This window comes from Vipera ursinii (assembly GCF_947247035.1).
Source record: "Vipera ursinii genome assembly, chromosome: Z".
NCBI classification, from domain to species: Eukaryota; Metazoa; Chordata; class Lepidosauria; order Squamata; family Viperidae; genus Vipera; species Vipera ursinii.
The window spans coordinates 86,976,221-86,997,048 of record NC_139517.1 but is presented as its reverse complement, the minus strand read 5'-3'; the positions used below and the strand labels follow the sequence as shown (position 1 = coordinate 86,997,048).

At 37.3% G+C, this 20,828-nt stretch overlaps 1 protein-coding gene across 1 annotated transcript; it reads right to left on the bottom strand.

Moving 5' to 3' along the window:
* Positions 1 to 909: 909 nt before the first annotated feature.
* DAZL (deleted in azoospermia like) lies at positions 910 to 19,847 on the bottom strand (the record flags this gene model as incomplete). The annotated part of the gene is made up of 11 exons (XM_083379022.1): positions 910 to 963; positions 1,889 to 1,987; positions 3,294 to 3,398; positions 6,707 to 6,754; positions 9,521 to 9,598; positions 13,377 to 13,507; positions 14,199 to 14,265; positions 17,771 to 17,822; positions 18,405 to 18,496; positions 18,852 to 18,992; positions 19,797 to 19,847. The coding sequence occupies 11 exons, from the start codon at positions 19,845 to 19,847 to the stop codon at positions 910 to 912; spliced, it is 918 nt and encodes a 305-aa protein (XP_083235148.1).
* Between the last annotated feature and the right edge of the window lie 981 nt (positions 19,848 to 20,828).

The window sequence follows — 20,828 nt, the reverse complement described above, 5'->3', positions numbered from 1 at the left end:
CAAGCAGTATTAATATTTATGTCAACTTTCTTAAAAATATGTTGCAATTCTCCCTGGCTAAACCGCAGTGACAAAAGGAATCCACCTCAAAAGAGTTTATTGTGGAACTTTACTGATATAAAACTAAAGTCTACATAATTAAACAGTTTTACAAATTCTTTGATTTAAAGCTGGTGACCAGTTTTAAAAAGCACAAGACCATATAGTACTCATTTTTTCCACAATTTTAAGGTATTTTAGCCAGGATGGCCTAGTATAAAAAAGTGTAACATGAAGTATAGTTAATACTATTAATTACATCCATGAGTACACTTTTATTCCTATCAGTTTCAGAACTGATAATTAAGCAGCACACATAGATAGTGAACGAAGTCCCCACTGATTGGATATGTAAGGCAATACTGTACTGTACTGAGTATGTATTTGTGGCAGTAACTGAGATGCAACTGGATGTCTGTTTAATCACCTGATTCAAGTACAGTTTTAAAAATATCTCTTGAAAAAAAAAGATCCTCCTATTTTAAGTGTGAGCTGGGAGAAAGCTAAAATGTTAGAAACAAATGTCAACATGCAGTAAAATGTATTTTAAAGCTTAGAAACACAACCTAGTATTTAGAAAGTTTAAGAACTCCAACTGTTAAACATGAAATTTTTTGGTTAGGAATTAGAATACAGAAAAATCTAGATTAGATAAATCATGTAAACATGTCTGGAAATAAATAACATAAATTCAAACATTGAGAAACGTATTACATACAAACTTCAAATGAATTCCAACTTCATTAACTTTTGCCAGTAGGGCTACATAATTGTCAAGTATGTTTTGTCACCAATATTAAACTGCAAGTTTTTCTATCTTTACAAATGACAAAACATGAATATTTCAGGTTTTCTGTATATATTGTTGAGTCAAACAGTTTTAAGAACAGCTCTGCTTCTTCTAAAATGATGTGCTCTCTTCTCCTACAAATGAAGATTAAAGAAAATAAATTAAAGTGCAGCCAGATTCAAATTAAAAATGTCTTATTATTTACTTTTAAAACCAGAGCTCTTGGATCAAAGAACAAACCAATTTAAGGAAAACCTGAAAGTAAAAAAGCTATCTGTGTAGTTTCTTTCCATACTCTGGGGCAATTTAGCAAGGTACCAAGTAGTTATCAATTACAAGCTATTTATTCAAATTATTTACTGTATTATAAAGATCCTCTGGAACAGCATTTTTGTCCATATTGTAAAGGTTAAAATAAATGGTATTAACTATTACTCTTTTTATAAGACACTAAGGAAATAAATATTACTGATGTAAAAACTTTCTCTAAGACAGGATTCCTTATGTTAATTATAAGGTGGCCTTTCGGGTTTTTTAAATTTTAAAAAAGGGATTATCTCTGCCATTAATTCTACATACTTGGTTGAGTTTTAGATATAAGACTACCTTTCTGCTATTTTCATAATTTATTAGACTGTTATTTAAGTATCAAATGCTAATTAGATATGCAAAACTGACCTAAAATGTAGCAACATATATTTTATATTAAATTACGCTAAACTGTTTTGGTGACTACAATAATATATTCATTATTTATTCATTTATTCTGCAGTGTAGAAAGTAAATGTAGAATTTATTTATGCATTCTCTATTATAGCTTCTTTGTGATGTGTGAAGCTGCTGTCAAATTTCCATCATCAAACAGTATAAACAGCATTTGAATACCAAATTAGAATGCAACAATAAATCTATAAAAGAGGTGAGTACTTAACTGTAGACATCTGTCAAATCTGCAGTCAGAATATTTCCCATACACACTATCGCTGTAAATTTGACCTTCTCTAATAATTCTTAATAACAGATCTCTTAGGCAGTCTTATCTTTCAGTTTTATTGATACCTTAAGATAGTCCTCTTGAGTTACAATATTGTTCCTCAACCGATTATCTGGATTACATAGACACGATACTACTGTCTGTATGCTGCGATCCACAGATTTCTAAAACAATTAAACTTTATTAATATATTATGAATATTGTGTGTTAAGATGTTTTCTAATGCCTGAACAAATGTTGTATAAAGAGATAACTCTGTTTCCTTTATCTGCTTCCATTTTCATCCCTTGAAAGCCCTATATGTATGAATCTAAATCTGATTACAAAACAGCCAAATTTCTGAGTCAGATTTAATCTTGGGTCAGATGTATTAAGGATGGACATTTTAAAAATTGTCTTCAAGAGGTATCTTGCTCCCATTTATACCCTTTGGAAACTTTGGAAAATAACGAAACAAAATTACACTGCAGAAAGTTGGGCATTTGCCATTGAATATAAACACGAAATTTTAAGGCCTGGATAGCCATGAACACTATGCAGGGGGTTCATATATGGACACAAATTGTCAACTCATGCTTTAGCAACTGACCATTTATAGGCTTTTTAGTAGATGTTGAAGATGTAACAGATCAACGTTTCAACATTTTGGAAGATCAATTTATAACCCTACATATAAGACACTAAGAAAAAAAGCAATGAACACACTACAGATAGCCCTTGCTTACCAATTGCCTTGTTGGGTCATTGTTGCTGTTTTGTTTCTTAGTCACATGTTCACTTTTACAGTCAGTAAGCAGGCATACAACGGGAAATACAACAGAAAGCAATATGCTGGCAGCTGCTAATGCATTGCACATACAACCTGATGTAGTTCCAATTGTATGTCTGCATACTCTCTTGTAATTCCTATATACCTAAATTTTTAACTGTGGGGAAGAGAAATAAAGCCAAGCAATTTCTATAGGGAATATCTGGTATTTGACCTGCCCTCTACTGCAATTGGGGAGGGACTACAAGAGAGTAAACAAGTACATAATGGGGACTACAACAGGCTGTTTACATAGAGCTCTACAAATGCCATTGCCTTCAGGCTCAATCCCTATTGAGTCCGTTTACTGTCTTGTAATCCTTTTCTCTCCACTGAATGAAAATACAAGCATTAATTCCCTTCTTTTTAATTATCCCAGCCCTAGGTGAGCATTCCAAAGAATGGGGAGTGATTAGTAGGGAAAAAAACAATACCATAGATGCAAAACGGATGAGTCTTGACACCTTGGAAAGTACAGCTGCAATCACCTGATTTCCTACTTAGTAAACACTTTACTAAGTGACAGAATTGTGAATTCCAATTGTGGTTGGTAAACAAAGACTACCTGTACTATTTTTATTTTGCTTCTTGCTTTCCATTTATTACACATCCGAAATTTAATTATTCTTTATGTAAAGGCGAATCACAATAATTCATTATACCTTTTGTGGACTGTTTGCACATGACTGTGCAGTGTCAGTCATAGAACACTCTGCTTGGTCAGTTCCTACATCCATTTCACTACCATAATTCACTGTAGTATATGCCTGTTTAAAAAGAGTTAATAGAAATGGATGCTATCCACTTTATGAACTGATCAAAGAAGTCTGAAATAGAAACTACAGGAAAAAAATTCAATATTGCAAGTTAGAAATAAACATAAAGCTTAATTATAGCATTTATTTATTTATTGCTTATACAATGGTACCTAGATACTTGACTGCTTTGAAACTTGTTAAATTTGGTACTTAACATATTTTCACATGAAAATTTTGTCCTGGTACTCATTGTTTGACACACAACACACAAGCTAGAACTTGTCACTGTCAGCTGTTCTTTGATTCACTACATTATTCCTTATGGGAAAAAATTGTTAGGTACTCATCGCACCTCCCAGAACCAATTAATGATGAGTACTGATGTACCACTATATTTGGCAGACATGTAGCATTTTGATCCTACTGAAAAATACCAAGACATCATCTTGGAAATCGTGACTTCATTTATAATCAAGTTAGTTAAAATAATCATGTAAACCAATGCTCAAGTTCATTTCTAGCAGCAACTTTATTGAAATACATTTTAGAATGTATTTTGTATTGCAACAACTACAGAATTAGTCAGCCAGAATAGGACAGTGTTTAGTTTGTATCTATAGTTAGGATGTTTCTTTTAGATTCCTGTGATAGTTGAAACTGTTAAGCAGCAAGGCCGTTGGTGACTGCACACTCTACTTGTTATCTATATGGCTGTGTAACCATCCTCTGCTACCAATCTCTATGGCTATATAATAATCCTCTGCTACCATTTCTATGGAACAGAACAGAATTTTCTACCAGGTTATGGACCCTGGTAAACCAGTTTCAACCCAGGTAGACTAGAGATGAAATCACTATAAAAACAGAGATGAAACCAGTATAAAACCAGAATAGAGGAGAAATATAAAGTTCAGCACAGAACAAAGTAAACCAATTATAGCCAGCTACAGCAAATAAGTGCAAGAAACAGCAACAGAAAGAAGACTGCAACAGAATAAACAAATAGAAGAAAATGGCCAGTGACAAAGATTTCATTTGCAAACCTGACAAACCAGAACTATCAGACTTGGAAATTCAAGATGAAAATGGTGCTAATAAGGGAAGGTACGTGAAAATGTATAAATGAAGTTAGGCCAGAACAGTCTTCAGATGAACGGATAGAGAAAGATCAGAGCGTAATGAACAATATATGTATTTTAGACAGGATAATTACTGTATAAAGAAATGGGGGAAACGTAGGCTAGTTCGGAATATCCTATTCCAATTAGGTAAAACTCAAAAACAGGGCATGGATATGTATATGTGAAAATATATTGAAAATTGTTCTAATTGATTGTGTTACAATTAGAAATGTATTAATTTGACTGTGTTATCATAACTAAGGGAATCGGAGAGGGAATTCTTGTTGATGTAACTTGAGCTATCTACAAATGACTTTTTACTATTGTTAACTTTTAACTACCCAACCACTGTATTGCTTCATAAATACCTGGATGTAAAACTAAAAAATCAATAAAACTTGTAATAAAAAAAGAAAGATCAGAGCATAATCTTTCTTAGCATAGAAAATGATCAAATCATACATGTATGCAAATGTGAAACTGCTAAAGAAATGTGGAAAGGATTACAAAAGGTGCATGAAATAATTAATCTAAGCAACAAACTGCCATTTGATTAGAAAGCTATATCAAATCAAGCTGATGAAAGGCCAGGATATGTAGGATTACATAAGGTACACCTTGGAGAGGTATAGGAGAAGAAATAAAAGATTTTCATATTGCAGTACTATTATTTAGTGGTTTACCAGAAAGTTATGAAACATTTTTCACAGCGCTTAATGACAGAAATTTAATTACTCACCTTGGCCAGAGTAAAACAGAAACAAATCACCACAGGTAGTGGGCAAATAATCAGAAGGAATAGGGGATGGTTTTCTTTACTGTCCTATTTCTCAGAGTGTCACCAGAAAGTTATTTGTGAAAAATGTACTATATTATCTTTGCTCTTGAAAACTAATCTTTTGTCAATGAAGCTCACAAAACAAGGCAATGTAGTGACCTTTAAAGAGGAAGTTTTGTTATCACAAAAGGGATATCTTACTTACAAAGGCTAAAATTACAGATAGATTGTATCAGCTAAACTGCAATCAGGTAACTAATACTGCCAAAGAGAAAAAAAACATTCAAATTGTATTCACAAATGTTACAGACGACTTGGACACAGAACTCCTAACATAATAAAGAAATTAACTGAGAAAGACTAAGTGGAATGAAAGAAGAGGTGGCATTGGGCCCAAGAGGTTTCAATCAGATACACCAGAAGCAATAAAGGCATCCCAGCCAAAAGTCTGTTCTATGTTGCAGAGACATAAAGAGAAAGAGACAAGAGACCCTGGTCCACCAGCCCAGCCAGAGGATAACCAGAGCCCCAGCAGCTCCAGTGCCAGCTCTTTGGAGAGCCAAGGCCAAAGCAGCAGCAGCAGCTCTATGGACAACCAGAACAGCAAGAAGAGGAAGAAAAATGACAAGAAGAATTATAAGAATCAGAAAACAGGGAAGAGGTAGGGGGGAGGTAGGGAGGGGAGGGTGGAGGGGGATGGGGGTTTTTAATGGAAAATTGTATTGTAAAACTTTTCAATAAAAAAAAAAAAAAAAAGAATCAGAAAACAGAACTAAGAGCTGAAATGGGACTATTATAAGGAGCAGTTGTTGAGTGGGAATGTTGGAATACATGTTAGAAAGTATTTTGTATTGCAACAACTACAGAATTATCAGCCAGTAGATGGTATCTATGGTTATAGTCTATGGTTCCCTTATGTTCTGAGAGTTTCCTGTGACAGTTGAAATGGTCAAGAAGCAAGGCCCATTTAACTGTATACTATACACTTTATTTCAGTCTGTACGGTTATGTAAACATCCGCTGCTACCAATCTGTATGGCTATATAATAATCCTCTCCCACCATTTCTATAATAAAACAGAATTTTCTAACAAACATAAAAGATTAGCATCAATTTTTTAAAAGTGCTACAGAGTCTGATCCAGACTACTTAAAGAAAGTGTTCTTCCCAAGTACACCTGTCCAAATACTTAGGTAATTTTTGGAGGATTCTTTGACTATATCTGCTAAATTTCAAAAATACCTTGATGTCACTGTTTAATAAAATATCATAGAAATTACGTTCATGTAAAACTAACATATATGCCAATATAAAAATATTCACTCAGCAGCTAGTACATAAATAAGGATGGCAGGTGTCCTTTGATTATTGTAAATATTAGCCACTGAATTTAAATATAAACAAGAAATGTGACTTACCGGCACGATGTAATTTCTTAGTTCTCCAGGAGGCCACTGTGGCGGAATCTTAAAAAAAACAGTAAGCAAAGAAACTATTAAAAGACTTTTAGCAGAATACAGCATTTAACTTGCTTGATAAAATAATAGGAATACAGTAATGCATCTTTGAGTAGAAGTGTCTATGGAGATTCTCAATTATCCAAGTCATGGTTATCCCAAAGGTGCTTTTTCCAAAAGGCAACTGGACTTTGTTTGAAAACATTTTGCTGAAGAACTGAAGAAGCTTCTTGGATGAAAAGTGAAAAATTTCAAAACACAAAAACTAAGAAAGTCCAGTTGCCTTTTGGGAAAACCACCTCAGGCTTTTCCCCCTTGCAGTGGAGCATCTTTGAGTAGTAATTTTTAGAAATATGAATGTTTTCCAAATTTAAAGTTGGTAACCTAAGCTAAACAACCAGATTTACACAACTCAAAACACAGGAATAGTAAAATGAATGATGAAGTTTACAGGGATGATAAAATTTATTTGCTTGCTTGTCAGGCTTTTATAGTGAGGGGAAAAATTATTTGATCTCTGCTGATTTTGTATGTTTGCCAACTGACAAAGAAAGGATCAGTTTATAATTTTAATGGTAGATTTTAACAGGGAGAGACAGAACAACAAAACCCCCCCAGAAAAATGCATTTCAAAAAAGTTACAAATTAATTTGCATTTTAATGAGTGAAATAAGTATTTGACCCCTTCACAAAACATGACTTAGTACTTGGTGGCAGCCTAGTTGGTAATCAGAGGTCAGACATTTCTTGTGGTTGGCCACCAGGTTTGCATACATCTCAGGACGGATTTTGTCCCACTCCTTTTGCACATCCTCTCCAAGTCATTAAGGTTTCAAGGCTGACATTTGGCAGCTCAAACCTTCAGCTCCCTCCAGATTTTCTATGAGACTAAAGTCTGGAGACTGGCTAGGCCACTCCAGGACCTTAATGCGCTTCTTCAGCCACTTCGTTGCCTTGGCTGTGTTTTGGGTCACTGCCATGCTAGAATACCTATCCACGATCCCTTTTCAATGCCCTGGCTAAGGGAAAGAGGTTCTCACCCAAGATTTGATGGTACATGGCCCCGTCCATCGTACCTTTGATGAGGTGAAGTTGTCCTGTCCCCTTAGCAGAAAAACACTCCCAAAGCATAATGTTTCCACCTCCATGTTTGATGGTGGGAATAGTGTTCTTGTGGTCATAAGCAGTCCTCCCCCTCCAAACACGGCGAGTTGATGCCAAAGAGCTCGATTTTGGTCTTATCTGATCACAACACTTTCACTCAGTTCTCCTCTAAATCATTCAGATGGTTCACTGGCAAACTTTAGATGGGCCTGTACATGTGGGTTCTTGAGCGGGGGGTGCAGGATTTCATTCACGGCGCAGTGTTTTACCAATTGTTTTCTTTGTGACTATGGTCCTAGCTGCCTTGAGATCATTGACAAGATCCTCCTATGTAGTTCTGGGCTGATTCCTCACCATTCTCATGGTCACTGAAACTCCATGAGGTGAGAGTCACAAGGGAGATTGACAGTTATTTTATGTTTCTTCCATTTGTGAATAATCACACTAACTGTTGTCACCTTCTCACCAAGCTGCACAGTGATAGTCTTGCAGCCCATTCCAGCCTTGTGTAAGGTCTACAATCTTGTCCCTGACCTCCTTGGTCAGCTCTTCACCATGGTGGAGAGTTTGGAATCTGATTGATTGCTTCTGTAGAGAAGTGTCTTTTATACAGGTAACAAGCTAAGGTTAGGAGCACTCCCTTTAAGAGTGCTCCTAATCTCAGCTAATTACCTGTATAAAAGACACCTGGGAACCAGAAATCTTGCTGATTGATCGAGGATCAAATACTTATTTCACTTATTAAAATGCAAATCAATTTATAATTTTTTTGAAATGTATTTTTCTGGATTTTTTTTGTTATTCTCTCTCTCACTGTTAAAATAAACCTACCATTAAAATTATAGACTGATCCTTTCTTTGACGGTGAGCAAATGTACAAAATCAGCAGGGATCAAATAATTTTTCCCTCACTGTATTTCTTGCTCTGAACTATACCAACTCTGATCAGCTTGCATGCATATTTTTCTTTGTAAATAAGATTTAATACGTACGAAAAAAGAACCTGCAATATTATCTATCATTTACTGAATAATTCCTTAATAAATTTAACTCCATTGCAAGAGAGAAAAGCCTGAAAATATATCTTCCCTCCCCTAGTCCAAGTGTTTATATATAGCCTTCCTAAAACCCAGGAGCATTGGGACTGGGTTATCAGTTATCAGATAGAATGCTCAGATCTCAGGTAGAATGATCCAAAGGGAGCAGCAATTGAAAGTTTGCTTTTCTGGACCTTGTTTATTGCCTCTTCTGAAAGGGAACCTAAAGAGAATTCTCCTGATCTTATATGCAATCAGGAGTAGACAATCCTAAAGTACCAAGATTCTAACTTTGTTTAATATTGTATAGTTTTAGATAAGTTTAAAAGTCCCACAATTGCTGACAGGTGCAAGGTATAAGCCCCTTATTTTTTCTCCTCAAAATCTGGATTACTGCACAGTTTAGAAACAAAAAACCTCACAGCTGAAAGTAAACAAAATTGATATTTATCAAGACTTACTACCACCCAGCATATGTACAACCTTCTTCTTGCTTAGTTATTCCTACAATTACATTTCAAAATATCACATAGTATGATCTGAAAGCCATATTAAATCATCTTTTGTTAAGATATGACTTAACTTCTAAGTTTCACTTCCATTTTTGGATAACAAAACTGAAATATACTCAAACCTGGTAATTATAAGTTGGCTGGTATCCTACAGGAACTTGTTGCTGAATTAATAAAGCTGGGGAACCATAAGGGTAGGCCTGTAAGTTCAAAAACAGAACTACTTAACCTGGAAATCTGTTTTGAAAATGTTATAAGATAGAAGTCATTGACAAAACTACATTCTACCATAAAATATCTTATTGGTAGAACATGGTTCATAATCCCAAACAAACTATATTTTGTGCATCAACCAGTTGGTAAGCTTTAAATTCATGAATATCTTAACATTTTGTTTTTTAGTTAGCAATTCTTAGTTGGTTGCTATTTTCAAATGTAATAGTGTATATCACAAAAAGCCACAGCGATTGGCAGCAAATAAATTTAACAAATACTAATAATGCACCATGTAGCTTTCTCATCTTCATGTTCACAAAAACAGAATATAAGTCTTCACTGATGTCTGAAAACAGTACAGTACAACAAAGTTTTATCTAAATACATCTGCAGATTTAGAATGAGAAAGACCTATAGAAACTGTACCTGCAAGTCTGAAAAAAATGTATTATTGACAAGATTTTCTGATAAAAAAATTGAAGGCATTTTAGGAAACCAATATTGCTAGTATCTGCAGGAAGATAAAAATACCAAAAGAATTATGAATTGCAAGTGTCTAAAAACACAAAAAGGGCTTTTTTCTGTATCGTAAAAGAAAGAAAAGGAAGAAGCTGCTACTACAAGCAAAATTATTTAATAGGAACAGGTGACAGCTAGAGCAGGGGTTGCCAACCTTTCTGACTTGGCGGCCCAATGATAGGCACCTTTATATGTGCATGTGCGCACATGCAAATGTGGCTGCATGTGCCTGAACGGGGCTGTGAGCATGCGCGCGCCACAAATGGGGCTGCTAGACCAGCCAGCGAGAGGCTCACAGCTCGGCTAGCATCAGCTGCACTGGCCAGCCAGTCATACAGCCTGGTGGCCAGAGGCCATGGCCTGGTAGTGGGGACCTCTGAGCTAGAGGGGAAAGCACAACACCTTCTGTTTCTTTCCTTCTCCCCCAAGTAGAAATGTGTTTGATTGAGCATAAGCAAAAGCGAGGAATAAAACTTGAATTAAATAGATGATTAGGAAGCACCTGGCTATCATGATGGGCGGTGTGATGGCTTAGCAGTTAAGACACTAGGCCTGTCAGCTGCAAAGCTGACAACCTCGGTATCAAATCCAAATGCTGTGAAACAGGTGAGCTCCCATTACACCAGCTCCTTCCAACCTAGCAGTTCGAAATCATGCAAATGTGAGTAGATACCACTCGGCAGGAAGATTACTATGATCCACATTTTTATGTTGGTCACATGAAAATATCCCTCAGCTGAGAACTGGAGATGAGCACCATTCTCTTGAGTTGGTCATGAATGAACAGGGGAAAACTTTAAACCCTTTTATCATGAATGAACTGTAAGTTTATTATGAATGAATCTCGTTCAATTTCATCTGAGAGTTTTGAAGAAGCTTTTTTCTAGAGACCCTTTCCAGAATGTTAAGATAAATTATAGAGGATGGGTATGGCACAAAAACATTGGAGAAAAGCAAATATTCAAAAGGGGGGGGGAGAAGCTCTATATAACCACAAACTGATCGGTTTTAGGTAACAAGGAAAAGGATTCATTATAAACTCAGTCTCTGATCACTTAGAAAATAATTCATTACTTTGGAGAACTTGGCATGGATTTATCAAGAATATATCATGTCAAATCAATATGATCTTATTTAATAGAATATCAGTTTAGTTGACCATGGATGTGGAAGATACAATATACCTTGACTTCAAGCAAAGCACCCAAAACTCTTCTAGGAGATTCTACTAGAAAATATGGGAAAATATAAACTGCATAACCATTAGATTGATACAGAACTGGCTGAAAAACTATACCCCAAACGAATAAATGAATGGCACTGGAACGGAAGAAACTGTTGAGTGACATACAATAGGTCTTCTGTGTTATTCAATATAAACATTTTGAAAGAGGGATTTAAAAATATATCAACTTTTCATTTAACACAAATATAGAGATAACACGAGAAATCTTAGAAGATAATATCACTATTGATATTTACAAACTGAAACAATGACACAAAACCAGTAAGATGTATTTCAATAAGGTTAAATGCAAAGTCCTAAAGGAAAATTCAAGATGAAACTTAGGAAGGAGGGGTGAGGAATAATCACACGTTAAAAAAAAGGATGTTTGTGAATCACAAGCTTAACATGAGCCAGCATTATGATGTGGCTCACCCCAAAAGGAAGTATTATTCTAAAGTGCATCAACAGAAGTCATTAAGTCAAAAGGGAAAGAAGTTATTGTATCTCTCTATTCCACTTTAGTCAAATTGTATTAACATAGTTGCATCCAGTTTTGACCATTGCATCTTAGGAAGAACATTGCCAAAATGGAGTGTTTCATAGGAGAGCAACCATAAGGGGCTAGTAGAAAAAAGTTATAAGGAAAAGTCGCAGGTGCTGGATATGTTTAGCTGGGAAACACAACCATGGGGAGGTAAGACACACTTTTTGATACAGCATTCAGAATTGTTCAAGAATGGCCTTAAACTACAATAGTGATTAGATGTCCACGGCCCTTTGCATGATTAATGTTCTTACATCCTTATACCATATAGTACTGAGAATGCAAAAATCAGCAATAACAGTACAAAAAAGAAATAATGATGGCAAATAATATTCTAAAAGCCCAATGGAAATGTTCCGTTTCTCTGGTTTCTAGAGGCCATTGATGGAGCCAATACATTTCCATATTGTTTCAGAATGCAGATATTATGATAAAAAGCAATACTTATTGGTCTTAGCCACCCTCACTCCTGGCAGGATCTCTTGGACATGTCACTTCTAGTAGAAGTAGGTAACTTGAAGCTTTGATGTCAAGCCATTTACAACTATTTTAAGACAACACTATTTGATAACAATACAGCATAAGGTAATTCTTATAAGCCAGTGACTTCTATCTTATTACATGCTTGGTTTTTTTTAAAAAAATCTTCAGTTTCTTTTCTTTATGCATTTATTCAGCTTTTTTCAATTCATTAACAATCTTAATTTCACTGTTTATTTTCTGTATTTTTGATTATTTTTTGTAATTTTGTTATAAAATACTATACAATAAAACAAGTCAAAAATAGCATTTTGAATGGTACCCAGAAATCTACGGCTACTCAACCCAAGGTCTGAAAAATAAGTTTAATATTTTAAGAAATAGCAACAGTTAGCAAGTGGGCTACTGCACTTTGGCTCTCCTGTAGTCTTTAAGTGATCTTCAAAAGTAGCCCCATGTTGAGTAGTTTACAAAAGTCTAACTGCATGGTGATAAAGGTATGCATCACTGTAGCCAGAGCTTTCCATTCCAAAAAGGGCTAGAATTGGCACACCAATCAAAACTGAGCAAAAGCTCTCCTGGCCACAGCTTCCATTTGTTCATCAAGCAGTAATCATGAATCCAGGACAATGTCTCCACATCCCAGACATGCTCAAGAAATAGTATGACCCCTTCAGAAGGTAATACGGGAAATGACACATGAATAAATATTAATTCCATCTTACTCAATTATATAACTTTAACTCTGACAGACTCCACGATCAAAAAGGGGGAAAAAGGACTGACAGTATCCCCAGAATATTTCAAAGTAGGAATAGAAAATGGGAATAGTTTCCACTATATTCTTATGAAATGTTCAGATATTAATAAGCTTGTACCCCATGCATCTGAAATTATGCCAATTTAGCAGAACCCTTTTTAAATTAGTTGTACAATTTTACTTTCTCTAAAATGCAATTAAATGAATTAAATTTCATTCTAAAAACCTTACCTGAACATATTGTGTGACAGGACTCATCACAGCTGGAGACTGCATATATGTTTCCTGGTTACTCCAAACACTATGGAACTGAGGTGTAGGGGAATTAATAAGCATTGGCCTGGGTGGCACATGATAGGCACCTTTGTGAGATAAGAAAAATAAAGTTGTATCCTCAAAATTTCGACGTTAAAAATGTTACAATACTCAAATACATTTCACATTGCCACGTAAATTAGTAGTTATCAGTATGCATCTGAACTACATCACAAGACTTATTGCACAATGAAAACTTCCCTTCGTCCTGTGCACTCCCACAGAGAAGGCCTCCTCAGGGTGCCCGTCAGTCAGGGATTGCTGGCTGGCAGCCCCCAGGGGGAGAGCATTCTCTGTGGGCGCACCAGCCCTTTGGAATCAACTGCCTGTTGAGCTCCGGACAGCTCCCGACCTTCGCTCTTTCCGCCGTGACCTGAAGACCTGGTTGTTTGAACAGGCCGGCCTGGACTAAGGGTTTGGGTTTAACTATTTATTGTTAGGGCTAATTAATTTAATTTTCTTTTAACTTTTGTATGTTGCATTTTATTGCCCTGTACACCGCCCTGAGTCCTTCGGGAGAAGGGCGGTATAGAAATTTAATAAAATAAATAAATAAATATTCACATATGCATCTTGCAAAAATATGCAGGTGACTAGTGGTAGAATAGTAGTAAATATCAATATTATATGTTTGTGCTTCCAAGTATTTTTACCATCCTTATATTTATCTGGAAACAAAACTGTTTGCTTTATCAAGAGCTTTTCTTTATACAGCCTGTCAAATTCAGCAATACTCACATAAGTTTGGGTGTTTCCTTATTGCAGGTCCCAATTTGAGCTTCTTCCCATGAAAGTTTATTTGTGACTAGAAAAGAGTAATTTAAAGGTTTTGATTCATGTACTTTTCTCAACAGACTAAATATTATCAAGTTTTGATTAATACAACTACTTAAAGTCTGTAACAATTTTGTAACAGAATTCCATACTGGCAAATGTAAAAACCACCAGAGAATTCTTTTAGGCTACAAAAATGAATTTAATTGTATTGACTAGCTGTATTAGACTTCTGAGATAGCTAAGTTCAAAAATGAGAAGGTAAGAAGAGCTGCAGTACTCCACCTGTTATTTTTTTTTTTTTTTAATTCCATTTATATCCCGCCCTTCTCTGAAGACTCAGGGCGGCTTACAAGCTTAGCAGCAGAGCAAGAAAAACAATGGTACTGAACAAGTTAACATAAATGTAGTGATGGGAGCACCCCGATACTCCCATATTACACCCCTCCTGCGTGAGCTGCATTGGGTACCGGTTGCCCTCCGGGTGAGATTTAAAGTGCTGGTACTTACCTTTAAAGCCCTACATGGCTTAGGCCCGGGATACTTGCAGGACCATTTGCTACCGGGAACGAATTCCCATCGCCCAGTACGCTCACACAGAGAGGGCCTCCTCAGGGTACCGTTGGCTAGACAATGTCGGCTTGCAACCCCCAGGGGAAGAGCCTTCTCTGTGGGAGCGCCAGCCCTGTGGAACCAGCTCCCCCCTGAGCTTCGGATGGCCCAAGATCTCCAGTCCTTTTGCCGCGGCCTCAAAACACTCCTTTTCCACCTGGCTGACCTGGACTGACAGGGATTTAATTATGTTTAATTTTTATTTTAATTATGTTTACAATTTTTAACTCTAATTTTTAATTTATTTTAATTTTTAATTTTAATTTATTGTACAGAGGCCTTTAATTTTAATTTTATCTTAATTTCTGTATTTATTGTATATTATTGCTGTTAGCCGCCCTGAGTCCTTCGGGAGATAGGGCGGGATATAAGAGAAAGAAAGAAAGAAAGAAAGAAAGAAAGAAAGAAAGAAAGAAAGAAAGAAAGAAAGAAAGAAAGAAAGAAAGAAAGAAAGAAAGAAAAGAGGAACAAAACCTTTTCTATCTAGCTTATTTTTTCCATTTGACAAATGAGTCAACAATGACTTGATGGCACATAATCAATCACACAGGAAATATCTTAAATAAAAAAGCAATCATTGCGACCATAAGAGCTAGCAATACGATTATAAAACCACCTAAGGTGGGCATCAACTCTCCTGATCTTTCAGAAATACTTGAAAACCTGATCTTGCAATTCACTAAAGCCTCTCCTGTATTTTTTGATTCTGGAAATTTTAATTTATTTTATTCTTATTTTAACTGTTTTTAATATATTTATATATAGTTTTTATATTTATTTGTTCATTGTCCAGAATTGCTCTATGTGGGAGATGGACAATCTCTAAATGTTATATAATAAATAAAAAGCCACTTAGCTATTTTTTACTATGAGAGGAATCTGATTAGTGAGGAAATGGGGTCATTGTGATCAATCTCAAGTCCATCCTTGTACTGAGATACTATGCCAGACAGGTGCACAGGTGTTGACATGTTAAAGCCATCAAAGATTGATAGTTATCATTGTACTACCTAGCTGTCTCTCTGCTCAAACTTTTTCAATCTATGCTTAGGAATTTGAATAATTATTCTAAACTTCTCATTAGGAGCCAGTTGCATTCTATGACTATCTTTGTATATAATTTATAAACAGCAATGTACGCAGCTCATCTAGTTTTTGTTAACTCAGACATGTCAAACACAAGGCCTGGGGGCCAGATCCGGCCCGCGAAGTGGTTTCATGTGGCCCGCGAAGCCATCCTGGAAACAGTGAGGGAACGGCCCCCACTGCCTTGGCCCTGGCCCAGAGACCCTCCGATCTGTCCCACTCCTGCCCAGGCCCCCATAGGCACCCTTGATGCGAACAATGTAGAGCTGGCCACACCCACCCAGTAGGCCTTACGCATTCTAGCCATGCCCACCCAGTAGGCCACGCCCACCCTGGCCATACCCACCCGGCCACCTGAGGGCAACCGCAATGCTGATGCGGCCCTCAATGAAATTGAGTTTGACTTTATGGCCTATGTATGTACATTAAGAAGCAGCCGTACGGTGGCGCAGCCGGCAGTTGCCCAGCGCCCGAGCAGCAGACCGGGGATGGGCGCCAGGGTGGGCCAGGAGGCGGCAGGGAACTGCGTGCCAGGCGCCAGCGGCGGACCAACCGAGCGGCGCAACTCACGGCGGTCTGGGGACCTGAGGGGGGAGGCGAGGTTGTGCAGAGCTCTGGGGAACAGGAGGGCGGTTTGGGCTGGGGGGTGGCTTACCGGCTGCAATGGTGGTGGGACGGGGCCAGGGAGGATACGTACCTGGGGGCGGGTGCCAAAGGATGGGAGCCAAGGGGGGGTGGTAGTTAAGTAGGGTGAGGGCGTGGTTAAGCAATTAAGGGTGTGGTGGTGGGTGGCGGCTTTGCCGGCTATTTAGCAGCGTTGATTGTGCTGTGGGATCAACGCTGACTTCGTCTGTCTTCGAGTGACTGTTTGTGAAGGTAATAAACGTGGCTCAGGAGAACCAGCTCTCGTTCCGGACTCATTCTTTCTGGTGATTCGTCGGACGGGGGCTGAAAGAAATTTTTCAATATCTCCTAATGTGGTACATACATAGGCCATAAAGTAATAAAGCGTTTAGATAGGGCAGACATGTCAAACACAAGGCCCGGGGGCCAGATCCGGCCCGCGAAGTGGTTTCATGCGGCCCGTGAAGCCATCCTGGAAACAGGAAGGGAACGGCCCCCACTGCCTTGGCCCTGGCCCAGAGACCCCCCCCTTCTGCCAGAGACCCTCAGATCTGTCCCACTCCTGCCCAGGTCCTCCCATAGGCACCCTTGATGCCAACAATGTAGAGGTGGCCACGCCCACCCAGTAAGCCATATGCACTCTAGCCACGCCCACCCAGGCCACACCCACTCGGCCCCCTGAGGGCAACCGCAATGCTGATGCGGCCCTCAATGAAATTTTTGACACCCCTGAGATAGGGGATTGAATCACAAATAGGAAAATACTAGTTTAAATAATTTTAAATAAACTAGACTGAGGGTAGTCTGGGAGACATTTCAAAACCCAATTAATCTTCACCTGCATTTTTTCTGGTAAAAATAACTCAAATTTTGCAACTTGGATTACATACAGAAAGCCAGAATCCAATATAAGGAAACCACTTATCCAGTTTTCTTAATCTATTTCATTTTGTTCACCCTGAAAGCTGATCAAAATAGTGAATCCAGTTTTCTTGATCTATTTCATTTTGTTCACCCTGAAAGCTGATCAAAATAGTGAGTCCAATCATTTCTTAGGTGCAAGTACTATTAACTGAATTGTAAACAAATTCTAAATATCAACAGTCTAACCAAATATCTCATCTAATTTTTTTTTCCTTATGATTCCATTCCAAAAAAGAAACCAATACAAGGTCTCTAAACTTTTCCATTTAGAACCCAAAATAAGAACTTACTTCTACTATTTTCTGTACATCTACATTGTCCAAAAATGACACAAATCCATATCTACAAAGACAAATCAAAAGTATATTAACATTCAATTAATACCCCACTATGTAATTCAATGCTGTCTATTAAAATGGCTGCATCTAGAAAAATAGAAAACTAAGTATGACATAAAGGGATCACATTAATAAGAAAGTTTATATCCCTATATCTTCAAGGAAAATGTTATGCACTTCTGAAACTAGAAGACTAATGGCTATTTTTAATATGAAGCAGATTGAAGGCAAAACTTTTTAAAGTTGATCTGTGGCTCCATTTCTGGTGATATTATCTATTTTTATTTTATTTTAAAAAATCAATCCTCCATTTGATTCTACAATAGATTAATACACAATAAAGTAACAATATTACAATTAAATATAATAGCAACAAAGAAATGGCTAATTAAAACTGAGCACCATTGAAGAATAAAAAATTATGCCTAAAACTTGTAGTTCAGTTTACAAAGTTTTAATTCTATTCCACATTAATATCATTTATAACCAGTTAATCTTTGAATACTAGTGTTTGATCTAAGTACTGTAGCTGCTTAACACATCCATAATTATTTTTTATCAATGCCATCCAAACCAACCAACTTACCCTTTAGATACACCAGTTCTGTCAGTGATTATTTTCACTTCTTTAACTGTGCCATATCGTGTAAAAAAGCTCCGAATTTCTGTCTCATCCATCTAGGAATAAATTATGTAAAGGCATACTAAACATAGGAAGGAAATACTACAGAAAGTCCTATAGTAAAATACTTTTAACTTTTAAAAAAATCCAAACTACTATCAAATTACTTATTAAACAGCAGTACTCCCAACACATACTAAGCATAAGAACATATGAAACTTCCACTGAAAATTTTGGAGACAATAATACTTCTTTTACAATTCTGGGTTTCTTCATAGAAAATATCACCAATGGGCTTATTTTCACTTGAGATTGCAACCTTCACTGTGCAGAATTCAACTGCTTCCAGTTTTTGTGAAAACACAAGCCACAGCCTAACAACAGAAATCATATTACAAAATAAATACATACCCTTATATCTATTCCACCCACAAAAATGGTATTTGGCATGATTTTTCCTTCAGGCAGAACATAGCCTTGGCTGGTAGCAGGTAACTGAGAGCTTTCTTCCCGTTGAATACTTGTGTTCTGAGAGTCCTGATTTGAAGTAGACTGCAAAACAAATTTTATGTTTTTAAAAAAATTCTTCTTTTCTTAAATACTATTATATTTATATCTAGAAAATATTCCTCTTGTATATATAAAATGTGACACAAATAATGACAATACAAAGGATACCCAAGCATATATTCTACTGATCCAAAATAGAGGATCCTTGTTTTTACATTTCTCTAAAATTATGGGCTATGTGTTGGAGTATTTTCAATTTCAAGATTAACTGCTCAGTTGCAACAATTCAGCAGCTTCCAAAGCTATAGAAGATACCTTGAATTGATAACAGGAATTTGGTCCTCTTAACCAAGGTCATTGGAGTTAATTTACTATAGCAATCCTTTATATTAACGCTTTTAAGCTACTATTCGCAAATAGGAACTCAGCAAACTTTTATGGAACAACCTACCAATCAACTGATCAGAAGTGCCCTCTTTAAAGAGTGTAGTGTTGAACTACCAATTTGGGCTATGCTGAATGAAGCTTATATGAAATAAGTTAATCAAATATATTTTGGATTGGCTACAATTTCAGATCACGTTAAGTAAACACAACCATTTTATTAATCTCGATATATGCTTGATATATACCAAGCTCAAGAAAAAAAAACCCCACTATACTGAACTCTTAAGTTAGTTATAACTTGGCTGTTAATTTATTTTGGGATTGAGCCTTTGCCGGTTTCCAGGTAACATAGTAAAAAAGAAAGGCAGCCGTTATTTTTCCATTCCAAACTTGCAACACTATTTATTGGCGGATTCAATGTCCGAGATCAACCTATTTCTTCAAATTCTGAAGACTTACTTTGAGATAAGTGCAGGAAGAATTGAAGCCTGATACCTTAATACTGGCCATCATCCAATCTACGTTTATCTTGGAGGAATTCCCATTGAAACCGAAAGGGGCTAGTCATATCTCCGAGACTTTAAATAGGGTTTTCGCTAACGCAGTAAGAATTTCACACCCGTAAATTCTATTAACAAAAATTAAGGCGCTCTCCATCCATAAAATACCCCCAGGCGAGGGGGCCAGGGACGGAAAGAGGATTTTTACAACTGTGGTCTAGCGCGATCCCCACAAAATGACTTGAGGCGGACATAAATCGATCGTTGACTCCCATGCAGCGACAAAATGGTGATCGCGCCTCCGCCTCAGGAGCGTCTTCGCCTAGTTTTCGTTTGGCTTTCCAGTGCCACTCGACGTGGCCTACCATCTCCACACATGCTTTGCACGCCTCCACCTCGAAGGACGGCGAGCGCAGCCACTTCCCGCCTTTTTCTTGCCTCCTTCTTCACAACGCCCGGGCTTGACCTAGGCCTTCAGTCTCGTCCATCTGAGCAACCTGCATCAAAATCTCCCAGGGTAAGTGGCTTTTAAAAGCTGGGTTTCATAAAATCTTTTAGCTTTAGGCAGCCCGTATGCCAAACTACGTTTTCTCCCCCGGACCTTCAAGCCATTTTTTAAAACACAAGAGTTGTATCACGGAAAAGCCAACCCATGGCTGAATGAAATACGATGGTCTCCTTGAACTTACCATCTTACCGCACGTCAGAGCAAAGCTAACAATAACTAAAACGGGTGTTCCCCGTTTTAAATTAACAACCCAACAAAACCCCCACCCTTCCCCCCGAAAACACGACCTGCGCGCCTCCTAAGCCGACGCTTTATCAGAAAGTTGCCCAGACCCCGCCCCGAGGTGAGCGGCCGAGGCTTTGCCACACCCAGAGCTTCGGGAGTGGATGAGAGCTCCCTCTTAAAGGAAGGCGGGGGAAAAGGGGTGGGCGGAATTCTTTGGACCGTAGCTTTTCTCTTACTCGCGTTCCCTCCGTTTTTAAT